The 21,141-nt window shown below is 37.2% G+C and overlaps 1 protein-coding gene across 3 annotated transcripts; it reads left to right on the plus strand.

Moving 5' to 3' along the window:
- Positions 1–219: 219 nt before the first annotated feature.
- Positions 220–20,246, plus strand: LOC135683525 (uncharacterized). 3 transcript variants are annotated; one of them, XM_089109402.1, is made up of 11 exons: positions 220–503; positions 790–1,071; positions 6,430–6,621; positions 9,719–9,909; positions 12,465–12,680; positions 13,439–13,558; positions 14,587–14,703; positions 16,304–16,432; positions 17,878–18,006; positions 18,505–18,627; positions 19,463–20,246. In XM_089109402.1, the coding sequence occupies exons 3-11, from the start codon at positions 6,488–6,490 to the stop codon at positions 19,738–19,740; spliced, it is 1,437 nt and encodes a 478-aa protein (XP_088965528.1). In that variant the 5' UTR covers positions 220–503; positions 790–1,071; positions 6,430–6,487; the 3' UTR covers positions 19,741–20,246. The 3 variants fall into 3 exon arrangements, with proteins under 3 accessions (XP_088965528.1, XP_088965529.1, XP_088965527.1); XM_089109403.1 differs by having other exon boundaries at positions 790–1,039; XM_089109401.1 differs by lacking the exon at positions 790–1,071 and having other exon boundaries at positions 221–503.
- Positions 20,247–21,141: the final 895 nt, after the last annotated feature.

The following is a 21,141-nucleotide window of genomic DNA, read 5'->3' on the forward strand; positions in this document are numbered from 1 at the left end:
CGCCACTGAAACGTATGCGATAAAAAATGTCAAAGCTTGGGTACTGCCCTTACTTCCATGGTGAAAAAACAACGTTTGTTGCTTGGAAGGCGATCTCCTAAGATGGCCGGATCAATCCAGAGCACGACATGATCTCTTGATAAGGTGTATTACACACAAATTGGTTGCCAGGTTACATACGCGGGTATTAACTCCAGTTAAACCGGGCTCTAACCGTCATTGAATTCAAATCAAAATGGGAGCCGTATGCATATGTTTGACAGCTGCTTTGCTGTTTCAACACGCGTACGCACTTTGCAGAAACCAGAATCTAAACGCAACGACAACCTCGCAGTTATTCTCTTACCAATCTTACTCAAACAACGAATACTGTGACATCCAAATCGCGCCGTCTAATTTCCTGAATAGCAGTCAGTTCTTCTTGGAGATTATTTGGACCACCTTCGACATCAAGGGAAATTGCCTGATTGCAAAGAAGATTATGTAGAGGTAAATCTAACCAGGTAAATATCTTGAGTATCTACAGTGAAGAAATACAACTTTTTAAAGTGCTTACAGTGAAATCAGTGAATAACGAACAAAATGTCTGGTCCCTTGACTTCTGCATAACAAACCCCTTACAACTTATTTCGGTATAAGGAAACCCGGATGAGACGAACTCTTGGTATTACGAATCAAATTGTGGGTCCCTTTATCATAAGTACCCTTGATATAACAAACTTTTCATAAACTTTATATCTGTTATTTATACTGAACTATTCTTGGCGTTCATTTATCACATTCTTTTAGAGTAAATCATTATTGTCATCGTCAAAGCATGATGATAATACATTTCAAGTACTGGCTGATAGACTCAGAGCTGGAGATGAAATTTTATTCGCGTCAGAAGATACTGCGAATGCGTATATTCACACTAAGGAGCACTTTCTACATATCAGACACTGGCAATGAGAGAAGACAAATATGAATTTGAAGGAATTGGAGACGTCAATCAGCCGCCAGCTGGAAGAGAAGTGATAGCAGCTTTGCCAATCTCTTGGTACCAAATTATAGTCTGGTTCCCCTAAAATCGTAAGAGTCGGGAACGAGTCGCCGATCCCTTCTTCTATCTTTCATAACGATTAAATAAAAACTGTTTCCATAAAATCGTCAGAGTCGGGAACGTGTCGTCGATCACATCTTCCATCTTAATATGACAACAAAACAACAGCAAGCAAAAACGCGCCAAATCATTTCTCTTTGATTGGTTAATTACATCCAAGTGATTTTTTCTTAACAATCGTGGATCGGCGACGTCGGCGACCCGTGTTCTCATTAAAATTTTCTTTGAGCTGAACCATCAACTCTCCAGACCCTTACGCCGAAAACCCACTCCGGAAAATGATCAGCGGATCGGATCAGATCGTGTTGTTCTTTCGATCCGCAGATCCTTTCAGATTGGAATGCGCGTTGACATTATCTCCATTTTTTTTTTCATTTTAAAATTATTTATGCACGGTAGCCCCGTCAGTCATGACTGATTTTCAGGGGGCCGTGCCAAAAACTTTACAAATTAAAAAATTACTAAAATTAATAACGGAAAAATTAAACTAATTACAATCATAAATAATTTATCTACATCTATTTACAATAAATTTACAAAAAACCCTTTATCTTTTTCTTAAAGGAGAACTGACACACAAAAATAACTTTGGCTTATTCGATACAAAATTTGTCGCTGACTTTAAATCTGGAAAAAGTTTTCTTCTTAGATTTGCTGTTTTTATGATATTTGCACTTTTATCCGTCAATTACGTCACAGCCAGGACTCGGGAATTTCCCGAAGCGGAAACAAGATTATCGCCAGGAGTTGTTAAAATTCTCGGATGACGTCACAAGTGACATGTTAACAATGCCGTTGTAAAGGCTTTCACCGCAACGGTGAAAGTACAAATGAAGTTTCGTGTTTTATTGAAAACAGTCCGCGGTGAAAAGACAAAAAATTGTCAGGCATTTCATTTATATGTATAAAGAAGCTAGAAAATCTTAGCTACATGTCTGCTAGGACGCTAATATCCACATAAAATTTATTTTTATGCCATGATATCTTCGAACCAGCATGCTTGGAAACATTGAAAGAACCTCTAACCTTGTGAAAAAAGGAGTCGACTTTGTTTGAAAACTGATACCGTTTCTTCAAAGTTTTTATTTTTATAATTATAATTATAATTTTATAATTTTTATAATTTCACTGAACTTGATTATTGTATTTCAACAGAGGTTAAGATACTAGGGAATAACCTAGTCTTGAAAAAGACCATCCCCCACCCAAGTCAAAATTGTTTGCAAAAGAAGATAATGCGCTAGTTGAAATTCCTATGACAGCTAAAAAGCATTTTCTTCGACTAGGAAATCAAGTTCTTTGACAAGAGCTAAGAGCCTTTTTCGTAACTCCAGATTTTTCGACTGCCAGGTAACTTATCAGTTCCCGAAACCCTTCACGGCCGGTGAAAATGGCATATAATCCGCACAAGTCGACTTTTAACCCGCCTTTACTATCTAATATCACGATACAGTTAACGCGTTTGAAACATTGAAAAACAATAATAGAATGCTACATTGATAATGAATAACTTGCAGTTCCGTTTAGGGCATCATAGGCATTTCAGCGAATTAGGACATACAGACAAAGCAGTCTGAACAAAGACGCCTCAATCTGAAATGAAATTCTAACTTTACGATAACTGATCTCATTTAGATTGTAGCAAAATCATTATTTTTAATAGAAATCCCATATCAGTTTGTACTTCCAGTCTGTTCTTTGTTCATAACATCGTCAATGTTGAGCCATGGGACGACTGTCTGCCCAAGCGGCAGAGCTGGTTGGTAGCAAAAACTCAGACGGCTGAAATTCTCCATTTGTTTCGAAATCAGTGTAATAAAACTCCGATTCAGAATCCCAAACCATTGAAAAAGTCAATTATGTGTCAAAAATGCAAAAATTAGCTCCTTTCACATGCACAAAATAAACATTTGTCCGCAGCATTTTCTTAAAGGTTTCTATAGAGAAACACAATACATGTTGAGAACATGTCACTTGTGACGTCAAAGATGATCGCCCACTCGTGACGATTTTTGCCTCGAGTCTCAAGTTGTCGGAACAATTGTCGTTTCTCAACTTAAAACGCCTGTATTTCAAAAACGGTAACTGTGATTTAAAAAATTTTTTCGATCCCGGAATTTGCTTGTCACAAACTACCGATTTAGCCAAACTTATTTTTGCGTGTCAGTTCTCCTTTAAAAGAAGATAAAGAGGGAGCTTGCTTGGCCTCGCGGCTGAGATCATTCCAAATTTTTGCTCCACGAAATGCGAACGCTTTCTGTCCATTACTAGTTTTCATGAATGGCACTAGCAAGTCAGTTTCGGCATTTCTAAGGTTGATACAATTGCGTTCGGAATTTCTAACAAATAAATGCGAGAGATAATCAGGCGCGAGACTATTAACAGATTTATATACAGTTGTTGCAGTCTCACTTCTGATCATATCCCTCACAGTTGGCCATTTTAACTCTGTAATCAAAGCTTCAGCAGGAGCATCGTAGCTGCAATTTGTAATAATTCTAGCGGCTCGATTCTGCAATTTTTGAAGCTTAACCAGTCGGAACTCTGCACAGCTCTCCCACACAGAACAACAGTATCGAAAATGTGGCTCTACAATACCTCTATATAATTTGCAAAGTACATTTTTTGGCAAAAATTTCTTTTCATATTTTAAAAAACCTAACGAGCGGGAGACTTTGGCTTGAACAGATTTAATTTGCTCGTCCCACACGAGGTATTGGTCAACTTGGACACCAAGATACTTAATACTGTCGACGAGTTCTACAGGGGAATCATCGATAACGAATGCAGGTGAACCCACAATGTTTTCACCAATCTTTTTCAGATTTAGATCCGATTACCATTGCCCGAGTCTTGGTTACATTCAAAGACAATTTATTGCCCTGAAGCCATTCTTTCAAACATTTCAATTCGTTGTTGAGCGTTTCAGTTAGATCCTCAATGCTCTTAGAGGAATAGGATATGCTAGTATCGTCGGCGTACATCGTAACTTTGCAGTTTTTCAAGGCGAATGGCAGATCATTTATATAGATTAGGAAGAGAAGTGGACCTAAACAAGAACCTTGTGGAACACCATAGTTGATGCTTCCGATGTCAGATTCCACTCAATTAACCTTAGTGAATTGCTGCCTACTGCTAAGATATGATTTGAACCATTGAAGCTCAAGACCCTGAATTCTGTACTTAGATAGCTTTTGAATAAGTATGGCATGATCAACAGTATCAAAAGCCTTTTTCAAATCAATGAAAATATTTCCTGTAAATTTTCCACGCTCAATATTAATGTGCCAGTCATTAGTGCCAGAAAGCAAGCAAGTTACTCTCTAAAACCTGATTGGCCAGAATACAGAAGTTTATTTTTGTCTAGATAATCATATAGTTGGTTGTAAATCAATTTCTCAAAGAGTCTTGCCAGAAATGGGAGCACAGAAATCGGTCTATAATTGGAACGATTGTTTTTTTCTCCACTTTTAAAGATTGGGGCAGTTTTCCAATTTTCAGGAAAAACTCCAGTGGCAATTGAGAGGTCCACGGGATTCTTGCCTCGTGACGCAAGTGCTCTATTGTTCAAAAAGTTCTAATTCGATTTTGATCAAAAGAAAACTACTGTATCGGAACGGTAAAAAAAGTTGAAATGATTCCAACTATTTTTTCGATCCGTTTCGATCCGTCACGGATCAGTCATGTGACCATTTTTGCATCCAAAGCGCATGCGCAACACAAAATCTGATCCGATCCGTGGATCATTTTCCGGAGTGGGTTTTCGGCTTTATGATTCACATTCGGCGTAGTCGTAACGATCGGAAGAAAGTGTTCCCATAAAATCGGGAGACCAACGCAGACTAACGCAGACTGTCGCCGACGGTCTTACGATTTTATGGGAACCAGGCTTATAAGAGGAACATAAAGGTTTTCATTTTCGATGGTTTAACATTAAGAATATTTTACTCCAGCTTTTTACGAACTTCGTAGACACGTAGGGTTCTCGTCATTTAATTCTACGTGTAAGATACGCCCACAAGGGCTTAAAGAAAATACGAGAGATATATTTATCTAATAATTAAAGAGGACTGTATATATACTCAAAGGCAAAGAGAATCTTATAATCTAACAAAACTAACAAACGAAATAAGCAACGAATAATTAATGTAAGCGTCCAAGAATGTAAGATATCCTTTATTCCGAATTTCTTCGACTATATCAAGATTCTATCGATAAACGGAAAGATTTCACCTTGTTTATGTCCTTGTACGGGAAACCTTTATCTTGCGAGTTCCTCGAGAATTTCTTGAGTTTCAAGAGCGATTTCTTAGAGTTTCTTCGATAAGAGCGATAGTTCTTCGAGAGTTTCAAGAACGATATCTTCGAAAGTCGATTTCGAACGCGAGAGTTCATTCCTTTCTTACTAGGTGTTGACACCTTCCACCTTCCACAACAAATAAAAAAGCCCAGCAGAAAACAAAATACACTTCAAAAAATAAACAAAAGAAACAAAACGAGGTTGGGGGACATTTCCGCACAAGCTTGGTTTTTTGGAGTAAAATGTGCACCAAAGTTGGAGAGAGTCTTAACAAGCCCACAAAAGGCATTTCTAGGCTTGTACTACGAAAATACCTATATCTGTTCTTTCCCGGTTTAACAAACTCCCGATATAACGAACTATTTTCTGGTTCTCTTCAGAGTTCGTTATATCGGGATTCCACTTAATCTAATGAATTCAATGACCTATCTTGTAGTTAAATACACTCTTTTTTATAAGAACCAGTAAATTTAGGTTTAGGCTGACTGTTCTCAATTCTTTCAAAAATCTGAGGCTGGATTGTTTTTAATTTGTTCTTAAATTAAGAGGGTGTAAGCAGTGCGATTGCTAGTTTTTTCGCTCTAAGGAGGTGCTCAGGCCTCAATTGCCAACAAAGGGAATGAAACAGCCTTAATTTGCTGACAAATTTGAATATTCACGGAAAATGCACCCACACATCGCTAAAAATCCTCGATTTTGAGAAAAACGTTGTTCAAAATTGCATTTGGCAGAAGCTCAGCCTCGGCTTGTTTTTAATTTGTTTTAAACTTTTGTCCAGTTTTGAGGCTCGTGTTCTTATAAAATTATCCTTTAAAAAAAAGAGTGTACTCTTAATGTGGTAATCTTGCTATCTAAAGATTGACAGATATAAATAGTTGCATAACAGTTGCTAGTATGTTTTTGAAAGAGAAGGTTGTTGTTGAAGTGAATTGTTTCAACTTTGCTACACCGTTTGGATATTCTATTTAAACATTCAGTCGTTACAGCTTTGAGTTAATTGCTGATATAATGATGATTTTTGCTTTAGATCAGGCTACAGCATTGGAAAGTTTTGTTCAAATAACACCCTTGAAAAACTTTTTAACATGTATTCACATGATGGCTTTGCAAATCTGACGTTCAAAAGCAACAATGAGACGACCGGAGATGGATTCTCTTTCAAATACAGACTTAGGAATAAGACAGCTGATCCTTTGGTTGGAGATAGCCCGTTATGCAAGTAAGTGACAAAATTTGATCACTTCGTAATGTCTTGGTAGCATTATTGCAATAACCATCATGATTTACCTGTAGAAATACAATCACTGCCAAAAGTCTTGGAACACTAACGTAGGTTTTCAAAGGCAAATTCAGCCATCCCCCTCTCCCCCTAGGAACAATGTTGATTTACTATAGAGAAAAGAAAGGGGTTATGGAGTACGCTTTTTCTTGTGGATTGTTTGATATTTTGCTATACTTTCAACATTGTTTTGGGGGAAAGGGGGCGGAAGTGGTAGTATTCAAGAAAACAAATGAAAAATAGAAAAGCACAGCGCAAAGTGTTAGGTGTTCCAAGTAATTTTGACCGTGATTGTAGACGCTGGGAGTATATCAGTATCAGATATTTTCATATATCAAAATGCTAACAGTCTCATGCTGTTAGACACAGACGAGTGATATGAGTAAGTAAGTAAGAACTCACACACGACTGAACTGTAGCTTGTTTACGGCATACCGTAAAAAACCAGACCCTACGACTCACCGTAAATTTTTTTTTAAAATCCAATGGCAGAGGTTTTCAGGATATATTTTTTAATATAAAGATTTGTGCAAAGTTTGCAGGAAAACATCAATTCCGTGGCAACCACTCTCAAAGGGAACAAAAGAAGAGGTAACTAGAAGAAGCCCAAAAGGCTGACGTAAACGTTCTTGTCGCTGTCTGACTGACTTCATGACAGACTCATTTGAAGACAGCAGCTGATGCGGAGAATATGCGGAACAACGCCGTAGTAGGAACGAATGCGCGTTTGACAGTGGATGTGTCCCCATGATGCGATGGTGTCAGTCAACTGTGATAAACTATTCTCCGGTGACAGTCATCGAGGTGAAGACCCTTCTGGTGTTAAGGGTCCTTTTTGATTTGAGTACTTTAGGGTCCTAGGTCTGAGGGTCTTAGGGTCTGGTTTTTACGGTATGCTCCTGTTTAGTCGTGAACTGATTAGATTACAATAAAGACTACAAAGGGACTACATACAAATAACAGCGTGACAATACAAAATACAAAGGTCAACACTAAACAATGGTATACACAAATACTATATAACGACATTACACTAGCATGCAATGAATCTAGATCATTTTTGTATTAGTAAGATTTGGTTAGCGTATTTACTTTATTAACAAGATATTGCAGTTTTCTGGAAGAGTCTTTGGTATAGAAAGGGTCTTTCTATATCAAAATGCGCTCACTATGAAAGAGTGGTTTTTTTATGACAAGAGAAAAACTTTTTCTTACATCGGGGGCACCATTTCATAATAAAGAGCAGTTTCAAGTGCTAGAGCAATTGGAGGAGAAGAACCCCCCGTTTTAGCTCTTTTTGTGGTTGTGCCCCTTTCCCAAAGATTCTATTCAACAGATTGTCTGGAAGGATAGACACTTAATATAGAAATGAGATTTGCAGACAAGTTTGACAGAAAACAATCCCAATAAACATAGCAAAATACCTCATTTTTGTCTTGAAATCTGGAACATATACCTTTTCAACTAATCATTTGAAGATCGTACAAAATTTGTTCAAAGCAATATATAGGACGTGGTTTATTGACCTCATAGTGAACAAAATATGTTTTACAACGATTTTCTAAAATGCTCATTTGTCGCCGAGAAACCTAGTAGTATTTAGAACATTCTAGACATTTGCCTACGTGATACATAATTACCTCGAATTATCTGCCAGCATACTTGCTTAGTCATGATTATGTAATCCCTGTATTTGTAGTCGCTGTGACGTTATTAGCCTCGTATTTATGTTACGTTGCGCATGCACCCGGTTTGTTATGTTATGTTATGCGTGAGAATGCAAAATGAAGTTTTGAAGTTCGAGTTCGGGCGTTCTTTCGTTGTTATACACCGGATAATCTTACAGTCGCGATTATCACAATATCTTAGTTAGCCATTAAGGCCTAGTCACTCTTCTGAGGTAAACAAAGTCTCGATTTCGTTTACAACCTTCTAGAACTTTGGGGGTTTATCGGGAACATTCTCTAAGGGGAATATTTAGAAACTTTGTATCATTACGTAAAATGTGTCATGATTAGTCAGCAATTTCTTAGCTAGAACTTTCTGTAGCAAGAGTATATAAGCAGACAAGCATTATAGAGAGTAGTGTTCAACTAGCGAGAGTGAAGTAATCTATCACAGCGAGTTAATCACAACCAGATTGATTCTTTGAGTTCATTCCTGTGAGAGTTTATTGTCGCGGAGAACTAAAACAAATTCCCGACACACTATCTGTAAGCAAAAATTTTAAAATATCACTTACCCACTACCTGTAAAGAATACAATAGAGTTTCTTAACATCCTTTTTTTTAATTGAAATGCTTTTCATGATGAAAGGAACAATCATGACTACGTTTTGGTCTATCAGTTACAACTTTTAAAATTTCAATAATGCATTTGTTTTTAACTTTTTTTGTACCAAGAAGCTTTGTAGCTGTTTTTAATAACTGTATCTCACTTTTTCGAAATGACAAACGGCAACATGCTTTGAATAAAATTGTAGCTTAAGATTGTTGTGAAAATGATAATCATATAAAGGCAAATTATTTTGCATTTGGTGCCTCAAAAATGCATCAGTAGTGCTGTAGGCATTTGTTATTCTAAATCAAGTTACATTTAAGTTCCTTTGCAATTAAAAAATAGTTCAAAGAGATATTTAAAAAACATGCTTAGGCACCGAAAATCGTGTATCAAAGTTATGTTTAGACTCGGAAGATGAGTAATATGTTGTTTTTGAAGTTGTTTCTGATTTTTTGTTCTGTTTTTCAATTTCACACTCAGGTGGTTCACAAATTAAGTTGGATCACAAAGAAGAAACCTTTTCTTTGATGGTATCACCCTTTCTCCGGAAACAAGAAAAACAAAGTACCTATAGACACTTGCCTTAAAAGCCTGAGAGGAGGCTAGCCAGCATTAGCCGGGGGCTAGCCAAGCGCCAGGTTTCAGTTAGATGCGCGTTTTCCCTACGCAAAAATGGATTTTGATAGTCATCCTCAAATGGTTACCATTGTTAAAGGTATCTTGCTTGCGTATCAAAATAATAAATAATATCTTCTAGCTCCGTTGGTGCTGTTTCCTTTACAAACAAATGGCCAAGTGAATACTCCGGAAACCTCTACTGTTGGTCGATGATACATTTGGGTGAACGTCAAAATTTAAGAGTGTCAGTTATGGATTTAGACTTTTATAGCGCCGGTCGATATACGGAGGAAAGAAACTTTACGTGCCAAGAATATACTGAAGTACGGGGTAAGTTCGAGCCATTAAAATTAGAATTTTCTAGCTTATGGACCAATGATTATTAATCATTATTATTCATTCATGATAAGCTTTTTGAATTATTATGAATTATTATGAATTATTATTCAATGATAAACTTTTTTTAAAGTTTTCTTATACAATGCTGCTTTGCAAAATTTTCAATTTCGCTCGACGCTAATTTCGATAGAGCATGTAACAGCAGAGGAGATGCCTAATGGTATGAGTGGTTTCAACGAGGCTCAAAATGCAAAGCTCTAACGAAAAGCAACTCCATATAAATAAACAAAATGAGGAATGAAATGCCGTTAATAAGCAGCAAACTTGTATTGTTTTGTATTGTGTTCTTTGCTACCTAGCCTTCGATGGTAGTTTTTAGGACACTGAAAAGGTATGCTTTTTAGGACACTGAAGCACCCTGGGTACCAGAGCCTCAATGAAAGAGATGGTCGAACGTTGGTCGCACTCTTTCACCGACCCACCTTTTCACTCTTGCAAGCATTGCTTGTCTTTTCTGTATGGCTCTAAAAATTAGATGCAAATATTTACTAACAGTGTAACATTCCAATCCTCAGTTGAAGAAACCAGAATCTATTTGGAAATCTATTCCATCCAGCCCTAGCTCACGCTTGCATTTCATATTTCGTGTCACTGGTAATCTGTATCATTTTACTTTTGGAGTAGACAAATGTCAAGCATAACCTTCTATCTTTTTACAGTTACAAGAATAACAAATAGGCAGCCCTATCAAAACAGACAACATTTGCCCTGCATAATCAGTTTTGTCTATCCTTGGTACCAGACTCACTATATAAAATAATAGAGAGTCTGGTCTAGTGCGCCCCATTTTCGTTCTGGTGAACTTACTTGAAAGAACTGTAGTCAATTTAACAGACTAGGCCTGTGAAACAAAACTGTCGGATAAATAAAAAGATACTCAGTAGTCAGAAGAGGATTTGGAAGTATTAAAGCAAATGTATTATATATAGCTCTGTTAAGTCGACATTATTAATACAGTGATAATAGACTTTCTACCTCAAGATTCCAATCAAATCAGGTGTAAAACATGTGCAGTTCCCTGGAAAATGCACTCTTTTAAGCCCATTTCACTAAAGCAATCCTCCTAGTCTTATTGAAAATAATTTTTTTTGCAAACAAATTGAACAGCAGATAAAACAACTGGTACAATTTCGCCGTGGTCTTGAAAAGAACCATGTTGTCAGTTACTTCTAAAGCTAGGTAACAAGCAGCATTTGTTGTCAATTTAGATCCCTCTTTCCATCTTAGCATGCCTTTTGAATGTTAAAAAAATCTGGAGCTCAAAGTGAATTGCAGTTGACGCTTCTACCGAGAAACTTTAAAGGAAATTGTTACAAGGCACAATTTCACCTAAAGAGAGCCTGAATTTTTTAAATTTAGTACCAACAAGAAATATTAAGATCTTCAAATCAGTAGTTTGTTTACCTTCATTCATATCAAGGAATATCATATTTAACCAACGGAGCAACTACCTTTGCTTGATCCTTTATTGATTTTATGACATGAAGGTCTCTAAAATACGGATTTTACTTGAAATTTTCTGTTGAGTTACTATTGTTTGGGGGGGGGGGCAGGTTGAGATACTATGACTATCCCCCACACCCCCGGTCGCGACGCCCCTGTTGTGAAGGCAGCGCGCTTGGACACCGCGGCGGTTAGAATCATGACGTTGGAAGTTCACCGCAGCAAATATGGCCAATACGATAAGCAAAGCCCCGTATGCCGGGCGAAATATTAGCCATAACTGATTTACTTGTGTATGTTGTTGTTTGTTCCCGGCGCCTTGCCGTGTTTCTTATTTACTGCATTTCACTACGAGGCCTAATTTCTTTGCAATGAGAGGCACAGCCTGAAATGTCAGAGACTTTCCAAAGCCAGTTGGTAATATGGCGAAGGTGTCTTTTCTCTCTACAAACAAGGTTTTCAATGCTGTTCTGTGTTAAGTTTCACAACATGCGGAAAATACCGCATCTTCAAACTCAGTCGTTACGGTCGCTAGCATTTACTTATGTTGTGTTCTGATCAATGTTTTACACCAGAGCTAAGTTAATTGTTTCGCTGTGACCTTTGTACGTACAGAAATCTGTACACTCGCTCCTGATTGGGTAATATCAACACACCAGAACGAGAATTGGGCTCACTAAACCAGACTCTCTACTTTATATATAGTACGTCTGGTACCCAGGGTGAGTTTGTCCTGCCAAACGTTTCTTTTTTGTGGTTGGGGACTGAGCCATCCCCCCATGCCCCCCTTAAGTGACGCCCCTGCTCTCAAACAAAATTCACTCAATTTGAATGTTGCCGTGTGGGTTGTCCTGTGTGCACATCCCTTTATGATTACAACTTCAAACAAAAATGCCTATGTCATTGCTGATGATCCACTAAAATGTAGTGAAATAATTATCTTGAATTTCTCAGGGTTAAGCCCAGTGTCCCAACAGTAGTCTTAAAGTTACATGAAAGCATCAATTTAGCGTTTAATGTTTTTTATTGTTCTTGACTTTCAGAATCCACTACCCAACTTCACTATTTTATTCATTTACCATATCTTTCCACGAGCGTTAGTGGCAAACTGTGCAGGGAGTCATCGAGTCGAACCTACATTGTAAAGCAGCAATTTGTCCACTTTGTAGCTGCTCGTCTAGTTACATCTTCCAGTAACCGTGGTTTTCTTATTGGATATATAAGATTCAACAAAGACAAGGTGGTTGATGATCATAATGGTATGCTATGAATTCTTAAGCATCCCATAATGCATTTTTAGACAGTCTGAAATCAATTTTGGTAAATCCGTAGAAGTTTACTGCCATTGTTTGGATTGTCGCCACGCTCGCAAAGGCTCATTAATAGCAATGAGTCTTTAAGTATTTGGCCAAGCAAGCTATTACCGGAATGCATTCTTAACTCTTAAAAATAGCATTGAATCAACCTTTTATCCATGGTAATCCACTCAATACAATAACATACTGTTTGTTGTATGATAGCTGAGACATTTTAAATGCAGAATACACTTTTTTCTAATAACAACTTGTATGAACGAAAACCTTGAAAATAGTCAAAAATAAAAAATATTTTACGAAAAAGTATAAGAGCTAATTTATGAAACAATGTAAGCACCTTGTTTTTAAGGAACTTCAACGTTGGGGCAAATCTTCTGTTATTTTGATAAAGATATAATTAGTACTTTGCACAACTGATTGTTTTCTCCAACGAACATTTCATAGTCTAAAAAGTTTATGTCTCTGCATCCGTACTTTGATAACAAGAGAAGGATAAATGGGCCATTGTTTAAGCTCTTTGGTATTTTTTTCGGATAATAGCATAAAAGAGCAATGAATATATAATAACTTTTTTTATGCAAATTAATCTACGCTATAAAGAAAAATTAATAATTAGCTATTGTAAATTTCCCCTTGTGATCCTTCTTAAAGCTGTCAGTGAGTTGAACATTGTAATGAGGTTATATGGTTCTTATTTTCAGATATTTCGTATTGTAAGAAATGCAATACCAATGCTGTATGCTTATTTTCATGGTCACGCAAATATTATTGCGAATGTAATCTTGGCTTCACTGGAGATGGATTTAATTGTAAATCAACAGGTAGTACATCTGTTATTTATTGTAATCAATGAAGTTGTTTTCAGATATTGAAATAATTCGACCAGCTATTTGGCTTTTATTTTCCCTTTATGCATCATATTGCTACCGTAATGCCTAAAGGGAAAAGCTTAGGTACATTTACCGTAATGCCTCGAATAAGCGCACGGGCGCTTATTTAATTTTTGAGGCTCTAGGATGGGCGCTTATTCGAGGGAGGCGCTTAATCGAGGGGGCGCTTATTCAAAAAGCAGATTTGGGTGCAAATTGTGCTGTTCATAAAGCTTTCTTGTTGAATTGTCTTCCAATTCTGTTTTCCTTGAAAATTCGAAAAAGCGCCCGTTTCTGAGAGTTGAAGGACGGGCGCTTATTCGAGAGGCGGGCGCTTATTCGTGTGGGGGGGGGCGCTTATTCAATTATTTCACCTTTAGGGTAGCACTTTTTCAAGGGGGGCTCTAATTTGAGGGGATCGTTTGTTTGTGGCATTACGGTACATTGTTATATCTATAACTCGTGACAGAAAATATACCACATGATGCAATACTGTAACCTGCCAGAAAAATAACGAACAAGCCCTTTAAAAACAAACAAAGCTACACGGAAAAGCCGAACCTCTCTTTTCTCAATATCTCATAATATTCTAAAAGTGAAAAAGAATTTGGCTGCATTCTTTATCGAGGAGAATAATTTTTTCTAACACATTTATTAGTTATGGATGTTACTTTTGCAGCTGAAATTAGAAGCTTGAAATGTAAAAGCTTAGATATGTATCATCTATCATGCATAAGCAGCGTGTAGGTATGGGAGGTGCTAACGCCAGCAAAACAATGGTTTTTAGCTGGTACTTCCTACCTATTTTTTATAGCAAATATTAATTTTGACAGTGAGTATATCAGTAGAATATGAAAAAGGGTAGATAAAATTTTGTATACAATTAAGTGAAGTCTTACTTTGTTCATTGTTAATGTTGTAAGATTATTATTCTAAAGGAATAAAAATAAAGTGATTTTGAACTATATTATTATTTTCAGATGGATGTACTGGAGGAACTCATAGATGCCATCCTAATGCCACTTGCATAAATGTAATTGATACATATTTTTGTTTCTGTGGAGCAGGTTTCATCGGGAATGGCACACATTGCACAGGTATATTTTTGCAAAACGCGGGCGATAGAAGTAATTCATTATAAGATTTAGTTCATATTTCATAGCCAACGTGCGTGTCCCATCCTCAAAAGACTCTTGAAAGTCTTTTTGAAATTATGCTGAAATTCTTTAACGAGTCCAATCCTCGAGACACTCCTGAAAGTGCATTCAAAAGATGCTGAAACTCTTCAACCAGTGTCCTTGCACAACATCTGGTCCTGGTGCCTTTTACCATGGGTGCTATGCTCACTAGGACTCTGATCGCCAGGGTAACCTGATTTTGAGTATGGCGATTACTTGGAATCATTAAATGAATGAAATAAAGAGAAACAATGATCTTAAAACCTTATAATGATAAAACAACTGAGCCCACTATCTGTAGATGATTTTTCATGTGTACATTTACCGTAACGCGTCGAATAAGCTTATTTAATTTTTAAGGCTTTAAGGTGGGCGCTTATTCGAGGGAGGTTCTTAATCGAGGAGACGCTTATTTAAAAAGTGATTTGGTTGCAAATTGTGTTGTTCATTAATCTTTCTTGTTGAATTGCTTTCCAATTATGTTTTCGTTGAAAATTCGAATAAGCGCCCGTTTCTGAAGGTTGAAGGATGGGCGCCTATTCGAGAGACGCGCGCTTATTCGATTGGGGGGGGGACCTTATTCAATTACTTCACCTTTAAGGTGGCCGTTTATTCGAGGGTGCTCTTATTTGAGGGGGGCGTTTGTTTGAGGCATTACGGTACATTGTTATATTTATAACTCGTGACAGAAAACATATCACATGATGCAATACTGTAACCTGCCAGAAAAATAACGAACAAGCCCTTTAAAAACAAACAAAGCTACACGGAAAAGCTAAACCTCTCTTTTCTCAATATCTCATAATATTCCAAAAGTGAAAAAGAATTTGGCTGCATTTTTTATCGAGGAGAATAATTTTTTCTAACACATTTATTAGTTATGGACGTTACTTTTGCAGCCGAAATTAGAAGCTTGAAATGTAAAAGCTTAGATATGTATCATCTATCATGCATAGGCAGCGTCAGTAGCGGCGCCACGGGGGGGACTGGGGCGACACGCCCCCCCCCCCAGTTCTCAGCAGAATCGATTTTGTATTTCGTCTAAATTCAATGAGAAAATGTTGGGGGAGGGGTAATATTTTGACACCGTACTTTTTGTGATGTAATCCTATGATTTTCAAACTGCCAATTTTCAAACAAAATTTTGTCATAGGCGTTCACTTCGGATAAAATTGGCGCTCCCTGTTGGTAAAATGGCGTGTTCTGGTGGTTAAAAGGACGTGGCATAAATTTTTTTGGTTCCCCCCCCCCCCAGAGCTTAGTGGCTGGCGCCGCCATTGAGCAGCGTGTAGGTATGGGAGGTGCTAACGCCGGCAAAACAATGGTTTTTAGCTGGTACTTCCTACCTATTTATTATAGCAAATATTAATTTTGACAGTGAGTATATCAGTAGAATGTGAAAAAGGGTAAATGAAATTTTGTATACAATGAAGTGAAGCCTTACTTTGTTCATTGTTAATGTTGTAAGATTAATATTCTAAAGGAATAAGAATGAAATGATTTTGAACTACATTATTAGCTTTAGATATCGATGAATGTACTGGAGGAACACATAGATGCCATCGTCATGCCAATTGCATAAATTTTGTTGGTTCATATCATTGTTACTGCGAAAGAGGTTTCATCGGGAATGGCACACATTGCACAGGTATTTTTTGCAAAACGCAGGCGATAGAAGTAATTCATTATAAGATTTAGTTCACTTTTCTTAGCCAACGTGCGTGTTCTATCCTCAAGAGATTCATGAAAGTGTTTTTCAATCATGCTGAAATTCTTTAACCAGTCCCCTTGCACAACTCCATCTGGTCCTGGTGCTTATCAGTTGGGTGCGAGGATGGCTCAGTTGTTAGAGGCGCTGACTACAGACCCAAGGGTCCGTGGTTCGAGTCGCTGACATGACCAAACTTTCACCCAGAGTAAGGAGAGTCGCCAGCTCTTTGTAATTCCAGGCATAGGAATCACGAGGTGTGGTCACATCGAGAGAAAGAACCAGGACACTGCTCGGTAAGCATAGCTTCTCAGTGTTCTAAAAACTACCTTCGGATGCTAGGTAAAAGCAAATAAAAAATACAATACAAATTCATCGTATTCTGCTGTTTTGTATTTGCTTCCTATATCCCGAAGGTAGTTTAAGGAACCCGAGAAAACTGCTTTGCAAGCAGTATCTTTGCAAGCAGTAATGCTTTGCAAGCAGTATCTTTGCAAGCAGTAATGCTTTGCAAGCAGTATCCTGGTCTTTCCTCTCGATGTGATCACTCCACGTAATTCTTACGTTTAGGCCCGGGTTATGCATCGTGCTTATCATGTGACGAGCCAAATTGATAAATTAGGTACATGAAAAGCTCGACGTTTAACTTAGTTTAGCTCGACAAAATTGATTAAGTACGGCAGAACGGTTGGCTCGGCTGGTCTTGCCGTGCCGAACGGCAGAAGCGCGACGTCAATATAGACGTCGTACTTTTCATGTGCGGAACCTAAGGCCTGGTTCAAACGTCGCACTTCTCATGTGCCGAACACGCATTACACATTTTGCTGCAAAAATAAGCCAAGAATGAGCTTTAAATTTAATTCTTTCTTTTTTCCCCAACTCTCACTTTTGCATTTAAAAATGTGATAGTCCTATCTTGTAAAGTTTACAGGATAAAACTCTGACTAGCAAGTTATAAACTACCTATTCAATATAGAAGCATACAATAGCACTTTAGTTTGATTGATTTGAAACGTTTTCATCTCTATCCTTCGTTCTTCAACATGTCAAATGAAATATGTCAGCGAGAATCATCTCGACTTTACGAGTTCAAAATTATCTAACTTAGCTGTTAGTTCTAATGATTTCTGCAAAAGACCATTCTCAATAAATAGTTTAAGGCCAATCAAAATTTCCTCTATAGAGATTGGAGTCGAAAATGGAAGTTTTTGTTACTAAATCTATATTTCGAAAGACATTTTCAGCATACGAGGAAGCCAAAAGCGTATTATTCTAGAATTAACAGATGTCATCGTGGGCACTAATAAGAATAAGAACTCCCCGCGTTATTATGAGTATGAGTAATCAAGTAAATTATAAGAAAGTCCACAACATTTCATTTACAGATGAAGATGAATGTGCACAATGGGCAGACAAATGCGGCTCCGATGTAACATGTATCAATACCATTGGTTCATACAGGTGCTCATGCAAAAGTGGTTATGCATGGAATGGATATTCCTGCCTAAAAGATTGTAATTACCTTTTGCTGCAATTTTCTCTATTTTATTACCCCAAAAATTATGAAATATTATTTCAGTGAATTTAGTATCATTCAGTTGAATCCAATAGATAATTCTTCATACTACAAGAACGATGCATGAATGCCATTTACTTTAAGCGTCTGTTTTCTAAGATCTCCTTATATTTGCAGAATGTTGGAACATCTTCCATGTTTTTAATATAGCTGCAAAATAAAATTTTTTGAAAAGGTAGCTTGCCGCAAAGCATAATCTTTGCCAATTTGAGTCTCTCGTGCATCTCTTACACTTCTCAATTGGTTCATGCCATAGTCGGTGGATGTTTTAGTCAAGCCATAGACAAGCAACAAAAGGTTAAAAGGCTTTTTTTCCAATAACGCCTGCATCATCTATACAAATTTGTCATTGTTTTTAAGTCTTTTCGGATGATCAATTTTAGTGTTTGCAATGAACTTCAATATTGTAACGAGCTTTTAAACTTTTTCGTTTCAGATCTGCATGTTTGTGCTAATTGCAGTGTGAACGCAGACTGTATTTCAATACGAGCCGTGTCGTCATGTGTTTGCAAAAAAGGGTATTCCGGAAATGGAACAAGCTGTAGATTGATTGGAAATGGTAACTATCATTTTTTAGCAAATACATTGTAATGTCGTGTGGAATGTCGGAAATGCCGAGTTATAACAATTTTGTTTCATTGAAATATTAGCAGGTTTATATCAAATTGTTAACTACTTGTAATTTGTTCAAAGGCCCTGTAGTTTCCCATATTTTTTCACAATTATGTCTTTTTTGGACAAACTAATAGAAGATACCTTCCATGGAGTGGAAACACTTTCTTGTTATAATATGCACTTCTGTGAATATCTAGCTTGCGTGCAGACTCAACTGTTTTCACCTTGGCTCCTTTGTTTCCTTTTTTCTACCTTTCCGTTGAGTTGAATTAAAAATTTATTGTTCTCGGCTCCTATGTTTCCTTTATTCTACCTTTCCGTTGAGTTGAATTATAAATTCGACTCAACGGAAAGGTAGAAAGCCGAGTTGAAAACAGTAGAGTCTGCACGCAGGCTAGTGAATATCTGGAAAGTAAAATACAACAACTTGTCACTGAACATGTAGTTTGAGAACAGTGAAAGAAGATACAAAACCATTTTTCATTTAAATGTTATTTTTTGATATGGAATCATACGTGAATTAAACAAAAATGTTGTATAAAAAATAAGATATGGTGTGTAATGTTGAAATGTTGTGTAAAATTCCATTTATCTTGATCAAATCTATGTGTATGCCTATACGTCTTGAAAAGCGAAAATGAAATTCGGATTCTTCAAAATCGGGAAGTTCTTAGAGTATTTCTTTGAGATACCCTTTTACAAGCTGTTTTCAGTCAATTTTTGTGATATTATCTTTCGCAAAACTTCTTGCTTTATCGAAAATATCGATTTATCTGTAGGAGACGGTTCTTCCTCTAAGGCCAGCAAAACGGGAACTTACATCGGTGGTGCAGTTGGGGCTGTAGCCTTGATACTTATTATCACCATAGTCATGAGCTGTTGGTGCAAGAGATCGCATCATTGCAGGGAATCAATTGCAGCCACAAATCCAAGCCAGTCTCAAGCGACTATTTCGGCAACATACATCGTCGCTAATGCTTCCGCTGAAGCTTCGGTTATGCAGAAATTAGAGACGTTGGGGTTGGATAAGCCACAACCAGTTGTGGTATTCAGTTAAGGGCTCCCAATAACATCACGAGAGACAAGACTCACGAAGTTACTTATAACACAGGGCCATTGTTTTATAAAGAAAAGAAATGTTAACTCTATGAATACAACCTATAATCCAATTCATCGGAGGCACAGACTAAAGTTTTTTGGCAGATAAAATTGAAAGTTCAACCCATCTAGAACAAACAAAACCGGTGCCAAATACTATTTCAATGCTCTCAAGTATTTGGCTTTGATGAAGTTTTATCTTATGTTATTTGGGTCAATAATGAAACTCATTTCCTACAGCAAAGAATTTCTATTTTTACCACATTTCTTCATATAACGTTTGTCGATTTATAAATAGATAATAAGATGTACCTTCTCTTGCATGATGTATTATGATAAGTTTATCCATGATTACAAATTAAGGAGTTTCGAAAATATAAAATTGTATTGGAATGTAATGCAATTGGAATCTCGTTTTGTTGTACATCGAATTTATTTATTGAATTTCATTTTCGTTTTATTGTACATCAGCATCATCCTCTCTCTGTGACACCCTTCTTTGCTTTTCGGCTATGGTCTCATTGAGACTTCTCATCAAGGAGAACTCCATTTCATTCATGTAAGCATCTTTGGTTGATAGATTTATTTGAGCCCTTTTTTCCCTGAAATTTCCATTCATTTCATTTTCATTTCATTTTCACTACAAGTGAAAGTATTCCTCCGCGGATACTGAAAGAAAACGAAGACATTTTTTACCATTACTGACGACAATTTTCAATTATTAATTGCTCCAGAAAATGTTTCCTTAAGATCTTAAATTAGGAGACATAACTCCAATATTCAACCTTTGCATGTATACCACAAGGATCAGTCCTAAGGCCTCTTCTATTTAATTTATATATCAATGATTTATTCTTAATGGTAACTAATACTGCAGTATGTAACTTTGCTCATGTAGTAGAGTAGGTCCCAGGCCTCCTGGGCAACGCGTAGACACCATGTAAACACGCGTGTGAATAGAGATGAGTTTGCTTGCTGTATGAAGTCTCATGTCTTGCCTTGGCCTTTCACCTCATATACGTAAATATCATATTGGCGACGAGTAAAAATAAGAGGAAACCAGTGCACCAGTATGTCGCACGCCGTTTCACTACAGCCTGTTCCCGAATTTAATCCCGATAGCGGAGAGGTTGCCACAAATATTGCGATTTCGTGGAAAAAATGGATTTCCGATTTTGAAATGTTTACTGTTGCCGCAGGCATCACCGATAACACTCGTAAACGGGCGCTGTTGTTATACCAAGCTGGCCCCCGAGTGAGAGAGATTTTTTATCAGCTCGAAAACACCGGTGAAGCAAGTGCCTACGATACAGCCAAAGATAAACTTACAGCCTATTTTGAACCGCAGAAAAATCGCCGA

The sequence above is a fragment of the Rhopilema esculentum genome, chromosome 7, assembly GCF_057945365.1.
Source record: "Rhopilema esculentum isolate cy_ngs chromosome 7, ASM5794536v1, whole genome shotgun sequence".
NCBI lineage: Eukaryota > Metazoa > Cnidaria > Scyphozoa > Rhizostomeae > Rhizostomatidae > Rhopilema > Rhopilema esculentum.

Coding starts and splice junctions, on each gene's coding strand:
- LOC135683525 (XM_089109402.1), top strand. CDS start 6,488: ATGTATTCACATGATGGCTTTGCAAATCTGACGTTCAAAAGCAACAAT. Junction 12,681..13,438: donor GGTGGTTGATGATCATAATG/GTATGCTATGAA, acceptor TCTTATTTTCAG/ATATTTCGTATTGTAAGAAA. Junction 18,628..19,462: donor CTGTAGATTGATTGGAAATG/GTAACTATCATT, acceptor ATTTATCTGTAG/GAGACGGTTCTTCCTCTAAG.